At 45.3% G+C, this 7,871-nt stretch overlaps 1 protein-coding gene and 1 long non-coding RNA gene across 2 annotated transcripts in view; one reads left to right on the forward strand and one right to left on the reverse strand.

The window, feature by feature from the left end:
* Positions 1 to 565, reverse strand: part of TXNL4A (thioredoxin like 4A) — a 9,333-nt gene extending 8,768 nt beyond the window's left edge. Inside the window, exon 1 of the mRNA XM_015854809.1 lies at positions 196 to 565. Within this exon, the coding sequence (XP_015710295.1) occupies positions 196 to 348 (153 nt within the window). The 5' untranslated portion in view covers positions 349 to 565. The remainder of the gene's footprint in view (positions 1 to 195) is intronic.
* Positions 566 to 640: 75 nt separating this feature from the next.
* On the forward strand, positions 641 to 1,351 carry LOC116652912. Its single transcript, XR_004306142.1, has 2 exons — positions 641 to 784; positions 1,280 to 1,351. It is a non-coding gene; the product is annotated as an uncharacterized LOC116652912 (long non-coding RNA).
* The last annotated feature ends 6,520 nt before the right edge of the window (positions 1,352 to 7,871 follow it).

Genomic DNA, 7,871 nt, shown 5'->3' on the forward strand with positions numbered 1-7,871 from the left:
AAGGAGACTCCACCACTTCCCTGGGCAGCCTGTTCCAGTGCTCCATCACCCTCACTGTAAAGATGATGGAGTATGAACAGCCAGTGGTTCTGAGTTTAGAGCTCGCAGTACCAGGTTAGAGCCCACCTCACGCTCTGCACAGGACGCTTAAGACGGTGCACACAGAAGGCCTGTAACGGCCCACCTCTGCCTTACCTTCTCAGCAATGCTGTACAAAACTTTGTCCATTTTCATGCACATTGGATCCCAGTCGTGCCCGAAGCGAATTACCACCACTCGATCCTCCTCCGACAGGATGGCCTGGTCCACCTGCCAGCCGTTGTGTAGGTGAGGCAGCATGTACGACATCTTGGCGGGCAGGCGTGCAGCGGCGGTCTACGAGGAGATACGGAACAGCCGGCAGCTGAACACCCAGCCAAACCACACGCTGCAGCTCTCGCACCGGTACCGCAACAGCTCCCTGCTCGGGCCGCGTCTCGCTCTGCCCCCTCCACACCCCAAGGCCCCGCGCCGTCCTTCTCTTCCTTCTCTCGGCTGGACTCAGCCGCGCCAGCGCCGCCTGAGGCGCAGAGGAACTGACGCAACCATCGGAGCGACCGGACAACCAGGGGGAGGGGAAAGGGAAGGGAGGGATGTTTGTACAATAATTTGGAGTAGTCGGAAGCGTTGGGGCTGGAGGGCTGTGGGCAGTGTTGCGTCGGGGACGTGGCGGAGTTGAAGGCAGCGTGGGGCGGGGGGCTACGGAGGTGCAAGTTCGGGCCAGGCAGTCGCTCCCAGTGCAGAGGTGAGCTGCCGACCCCTCGGTGTGTCTGATCCCCCTTCTGAACCGCTAAGTAGCTGACACAGCTGTTGGGGCCTGGAATACTCAGTTAGGGGGCGTGTTGTGCTGCCCCTGCTGTAGCCAAGCTGTTATCCACACGTTATCCACAGCGTGGAGCTGTGCTGGATGTCTGTGCAGCCAGCCCAGGGGAGGGGCTGGATGGCAGGAGGAAAATCAAGTAGAGGTTTTCTCAGTGTTCTGCGGGTTTGTGCTACTGTCGCTCTCAACATTAACAAGTCCCCGTGCCTCTGCGAGCTATGATAAAGGAGCTGCTGCGTATGATTCCTGATACCAAATGTTCCCTATTCAATAACCCGTGGTGATAAACATCCTAATGATTGAGCTAGTGCTGACTGTGGCTTGAGTGTTGGGTGAAAACATGGATATATTTTAACCTGTTGCAGTACAGCTGCATGTTTGTATTCTGTGTTTCTTTACAATGTATCTCATACTGCCCAGCTTATCCTTGGAAGGGGCTTCTGCTAGCAGTCATGCTCAGATATCGTACGCTCCATGGCCTCTGGCAGGTGGCCAAAGGACTAAAAAGGACAGTGCCTGAACACCCCAAGGTAAATATTTCTGTTGAAATTTCCAGTTATTAAGGCAGGATGCTTCCATTGCCCGTGCTGGCTTTCAGAATGGAATTGACTGTTGAGATAGGCCCTTCCAGGCTGTTGTGGTTCTGGCCCAGTTTGGCCTGGATCCAACGAAATGGGACCTGCTGGGGGAAAAGGGAATAGTGAAAAGGTGGGGAGATGGGCCTAAAAACAAAACAGTGACAACAAGCTAAGGGAGAAAACTAATTTGCTAAATATGATTGTAGAAAGTGTGATAATTGAGTATAATACAATTGGAATTGAAAATAATAAGTGAGATTGTCCAAACCAAAGGCTTCTGATGCTGAAAGCGAGATGGCTAGGAGCACACACCACAGTGACCAGCAGTAAAAGGAGGACGGACTCGTGACTTCCAAGCAGTTTCATCTTTCCTTTTGAATGGAAAATGGAAATGGGATCTGAAGTCTCTGGGAGATGTAGTTATTTTCTCTGAAGGGTGTCTGGAATCTATCAACAATCCATGGAACTGGAGTATTAAATCTTTAACTCCTGGTGCACTACAAGATGCCATGATGTGGAATACTGGTATCATAATTCACAAAACCATGAGACAGGCTGATCTTTTTGCTTCCTGCAAGTCACATTTGTACATTGTATGGTTTTTGTTTTGTTGTTTTTTTTTTTGTTTTGTTTTTGTTTCCCAAAATGTTAGCTTGCAGCAGACAGCAAAAAAGAAAAAAGCATATTTTCAACAGAATCCACAGAACCTGAACTAGTGCTTTGGGGAGTAATCCCAGGAGAATCAGTGGATTTTGTATCAAGTTATTTTGCTACAGAATCGCGTAATTAAAAAAACCCAACAAACTGTATGAAGCCCTTGTTCTACAGTAGCTCATGGGATGTCCCCTAGAAAACTCAATTTCAAGAAAGTAAGAGGAAGAGTTAGTTTCACTTCAGATGGCCCTGCAGAAGCAAGGAGTGATCTCCCATCCATCTGCATGCCAGGCTGTGTTGGAGTTTGGTGCCGCTTGCAATGATCTTCACTGAAAGCTTTCAGAGACTTTAGCAGTCATTTGTCCTCCAGACAAAAACAGTCAGGGAGAGCAAGAGTTAAACAAGTGCTTGAAGCAGCGGATTGCTCAAGTTTCTATGAAAGGAGTTCTGACACTAGCAGCCAAGTCACATGATATTGGCCTTGACTCAGAGGTTGCAGCAGGTAATAGGGACTGTGTTGCAAACACAGGGAAGTTACATGCTGCTGATTCATCCAGGAGTGGTAAAATCTGTTGGTGAAAGAAGCATCAACAGAAAGGAACCATTCCAGGCTAATTCTTTGATTATTACTGAGGTATATTTGGCTTGCTGGAGAGAGTAATTCATCCAAGCTGTCCTTCTCCCATGGACTTCTGCATGACAGGAAAGTGTAGCTTTTAGATGGGGTAAAAAAGCACAGGTAGTGCTCCATGAGAGCAATATGTGCTCATCAAACCAAGGTTAGTATCTGGAAAGCCTCCTTCCCTTTGCAGGATTCCTTTAACTGTATTTATGCTGTTGCTACCAGTATTGTTATTTTTAAGATTGTACATTGTAGTTGCAGAAGACTTGCTTTTGAAGCAATACTGCAAGCAGTCACTGTGCGCATCAGATGTAGATGAAATTGTGATTTATTCAGCATGTCCACAATAATGTAACAATTGCATGAAACAGAGCCTTCTCCTTCCTTCCCTTCTTCCCTTCTGTCCTTCCTTCCTTCTATCCCTTCTCCTTCCTTCCCTTCCTTCCTTCCCTTGCCTTCCTTCTTCCCTTCTTTCCCTTCCTTCCCTTGCTTCCCTTGCTTCCTTTTCTTCCCTTCCTAAGCTGAACTGTTTAAAGCTAAATCAACTCTTGCTGCACTGCACCATGGCTTCCCAATAAATCGTCTTTCCATTTGTAAAATTTAGAAAGCGCTTCTACAATAAATGTGGGTTTGACTCTGAGCATCACAATGATGGTGATGCTGCCATCATGGTGAAGAAAGGAAATGGTGTAGTACAGTCCTGTATTACTTGCTTATATTAGTCGATTGATCATATCCATTGTCCAGGCAGTCTTCTGTCATGTGACTGCATAAGGTTTAGTTGCTGTTCAGTCTAACTAAGTTGCTGAATTAGCATCAAGTTCTGGTAGTCGAGATGCTGGATAACACTGTCATGATATGACATTGTCTTGCCTTTCTGTGTGTTCTTTCCAGAGGAGGAGTCTAACTTTTGCTTTTAAAGTCATACTGTATGATACTCCGAAAAATAAACAGACTACAACTAGGAATACTGGCAGTGTTTTCCCAACCACTTGGGGACGGTAGATTTCAGAAGGCTTCAGCTTTTAGCAATAAGCAGATGACATACAAATATATATAATCATATAAATATGATTCTTGTTGAGACTGAAATCATTTAATAAATGCAGCTGGATTAAGTTTGAGTTTGCACAGGAGAAGGGTAATCACAGCTTGCAGTACGTTGTTTGTCCCAGGGCTGGATTCTGAAGTTTGACTGAGAGGATGGGAGCAGCAGGAAATTTCTGCCTGGCACAGCATGCCCAGAATTAATCAGAATACTGCTGTAGAAGAGAGGTGCGGATTCATTCAGCACAACCCAAATCTAGAGTATGGTATATGGGATAGAGACCCATATGTGTGAGTGGAGCGCAACAAACAGAATCATAGGAAATGAGACAGGAATATTCCTAAGATATGCAGCAAATCTTCTGCTGCCGTTTTTGTCAGTGTGGGCTGTTTTTGTCATTTAGGGCTGCATTTTCAGCCCTCAATCTGCATACATGGCTATCTGAGCAGCCTTTGTGATAAATTTGCCCAGGTTGTTGCAGGCAGGACTGGGCTCAAAACTGCCTAGGCAAGGGGAAAGCTCTAGCAAGGAGTTGCCAGCGGGCCTTAGCCTGTCATCTTTAGCACTCTTCCCTACTAGTTCAGCCTCTAGGCATGAATGTGCAAGAGACTGACTTTTAATGCTAAATTTCAGAGGCTGTACGTTCGCATGCAGTGGTTTAAAACCGTGGAAGCAAGCAGCACAGTAGCTGCGCAAGGATGGTCCTTCATTGAACAGGTTTTTTGAGACTTAACCCATACCAGGTCAGGTAGGATTTGTCAGACCTGTCTGAACCTTGGGCTTTCAATGCAACCTGCATCTTCACCCAACATAATTATAAATAATAATAAATAGGCAAGCAACTTTGAGTAACTTCTGAAGAGCAGTGATGTATCATCCTATGTGATTCATCAATTTGTGGGTTAGGTGAAAACGATACCACATTTGTACAAAAGCAGTAGAGTTCCTGGGCTGAAATAAAGCTATCTATCTGAGAGCATCTTGTAGGACCTGAATTGGATTTAGACTTGAGAAGGTGACTGTAGCTTGGTGTTGCAGCACAATCTGGTGCTTAATGGAGATATCGGTCAATTTTGTAGCGCAAGGCCGTGCTGGTCCAATGTGACTGATATTTGTTCTGTATCATTAAAAGGACCTGGCAGTCTTTATTTTTTCCTGAGTTCATAGGGTGTGTTAATTTAAATGATCGCTACAAACCATTCAACGTGTTCTTGGAATGCGGTTCTCCTCTAAACACGCAAAAGCATGTCTTCTTGTCATTGCTCCACTGCTAGTCATGGGCAGAACCACAGTTGCCCAGGTTCTTCTGATTATGGGTATTGGAAGGACCTCAATGGTGTTCCCAAGAAAGCCTTGCAGCACTTCTGAAGATACCTTTTGTGTTATCACATGAAAGAACTTACTGAAAAACAAAGAAAGAAATATGGGGAAAAAAATCCAGTCCCATTTTGTGTCCTGAAGTTCAGGCCAACCTAATCGACCAGGAGCTGTTAAGAAAGCCCTGCCCCTAATTTAAAGGTCATTGGGAACGCTTGGTGTTGGAGTGGATCACTTAAATTGAAGATGAATTTTCGTTAAACTTCGGGTGGTAAAAGGTGACTAATACCCACACGTCCGTTGCTGACTCCACAGCAGACATGGGAAAATGGCCTTAATGCTGGCATCCTGCCCAGAGATTAGATGGAGGTAATGTTTTCTTAAATCTTGTATTCTCTGGTTCTTTGGCATATCTCACCTTGCTACCTTAGAGATGGCCTGTCAGAATCAATGTTTGGGATGCTTTTGCAATAAAAAGAGGACTTTTTCGGATAGACACTACTTTTTCCCCTCAAGTCCCATTCTTCTCAAGGCAATCAGCTTATCGACAACTGAGTAAGACATTTGTCCTAAACTATGTTCTTTGAATTCATGTATGATACCCTGGTTAGATTAATGTGTGGGCCCATATTTCTATCTGGATATTCATTGAGGGTGTTGCTTATAGCTTGAAAACTGAATATGAAATGCATCAAAATAAAATATTACTGCTTTTCTTTTTCCTTTTTCTGTACTTCCTAATAGTTGTACAAAGGTACACAGCATGAGTACACAAAGCAATAGAGATAGTCATCGTAGAGATGACCTCGTCTGCGCTGCTTGAGCAGAAATTAACTGTTAGAGTATGTTGAGTGCTGCTCCAAAAGTAATGCTTCCTAATTTGTCTCGTTGGCCCACCATGTTAGGGGGCAGATGGTGGTGGTATGGCAGTAGAGTTTGGACTTTCTTGCCAATATTTTATTAAGTTTAAGTCCAAAATTATAAAGGCTTCATGAGATTGCTGGGCAATTTAGAATCTGCTGCATAACTTCATCCCTTTCAAATAGTATGGCTGGACTGGGTTGTGATCCCAGGAGATAGACAGTGAGTTTTACTCCCGGGCAAAAAAAAAATTAAAGTGAAGGCAGTGCTTGTGGGGGTGGTAAACACCACAGAAGCTGTTTTAAACTTCAAAAGAAAATACTGCAGACACTCAAGCTTTATTTCCCTAAGGTGGTCATTCCTCTCACCAGAATACCACCATCAGGAAACATTTCTGTTACTGCTTCCAGTCATGTCTTTTACTCTGTCCAAGACTTTCTAATAACAGCTCCCACCCACAACCCCTTTAAATTATTTAGGATGCTCTGTAAGGGCCCGTTCCCAGAACCCAAACTACTATGACAGTGAGAAAACTTTTTTCTTTTCCTCTCTTTTTTGACCCTGAAATTTGTCATCAGTTTGTATCTGTTTAGCATGTTTTTACTTTCAGGCTCCCAGATTGCAGTTTCTCCAGACACAAATTGTTTCGCTGCTGACTGGCTGGGAGTTGAAGTTACCAGGGCGACTCTTGGAATCATCGGGATGGGCAGAATCGGGTATAAAGTAGCTCAGAGAGCCAGAGCCTTTGAAATGAAGATCCTTTACCACAACAGGAACCGCAGGTAAAAATGTCTGTTTGCTGTGTGGAACTGGTCCAGGGGCAGAAATGGAAACCACAGCTCTGGCCTGTGACCCCGTTCTTCCTAGACACTGGCAACATTTGTAAGCAGCACAGAGATCACTGCCAGCGTGCCTCCACTGCTTACCTCTGCTTACCTTGGTTTCCTGCTTCTTCCCTCATGAAGCAGCCCCCCTTCATCTCCCTGTACTTGTGCCTCCCTTCTCAGCTTGGAGCAAGCTTGGAGGAAGGGTGATGCTAACTTTTCTAAAGATGTGGGCCAAGCAAGCCAGACTCCATCCTGCCAGAATCTTCTCACAGGCTTCTGGCAACGTCCCTAGTCATCCAGGGTGTCACTCCTTTCTTCAGCCCAGCCAGTTCACTCATCACCTTTGTGGCAAAAATCCTCACTTTATTTTATTGTTCCCTTTCTTTGCCTCCCCTTCCTTTCTTTTCCATTGCAAGTTCTAACTCGCAAATCAGGCAAAGAGAGAATAGACAGGGACTGTACAGATACATCAGCAGGAGAGAACAATGGGAGACCTTCTACATACTCATCCTAATACACTTAATACCACCTGTGTGCTTTGCTTTCACATTTACATCACTCCTCCAGGGTCCTGCCACTCCTCTATCCTCTTGCTCTCTCTAAACCACTTCTGTCTCTCCTCCCACCACTCTGACTCACACAGAGGGTGGTGATGCACTGGAACAGGTTGCCTGAGGAGGTTGAGGATGCCCCATCCCTGCAGGCATTTAAGGCCAGGCAGGATGTGGCTCTGGGCAGCCTGGTCTGGTGGTTGGCGACCCAGCACATAGCAGGGGGTTGAAACTAGATGATCATTGTGGTCCTTTTCAACACAGGCCATTCTATGATTCCATGATTCACTGGTACTTAGCAATGTCTCTTCCTTTACCCTGGCCCCAAACCTCTTTAATATCTGTACTTTTTGAGACAACGCATAGGATTGATTAAATGCTTGGTTGGTTGGTTTTAAGTTAAAAACAGTTTAAAATAGTTGTGTCTAGTAGGCTGTGCATTTTCCCTTCAGGAGCAAGGAGGAGGAGCAGGCCGTTGGTGCCTGCTATTGTGAGATGGAAGACTTGCTGCAGCAATCTGACTTTGTTATGCTGGTTGTGAACCTGACACCTGA

The sequence above is a fragment of the Coturnix japonica genome, chromosome 2, assembly GCF_001577835.2.
Source record: "Coturnix japonica isolate 7356 chromosome 2, Coturnix japonica 2.1, whole genome shotgun sequence".
NCBI classification, from domain to species: Eukaryota; Metazoa; Chordata; class Aves; order Galliformes; family Phasianidae; genus Coturnix; species Coturnix japonica.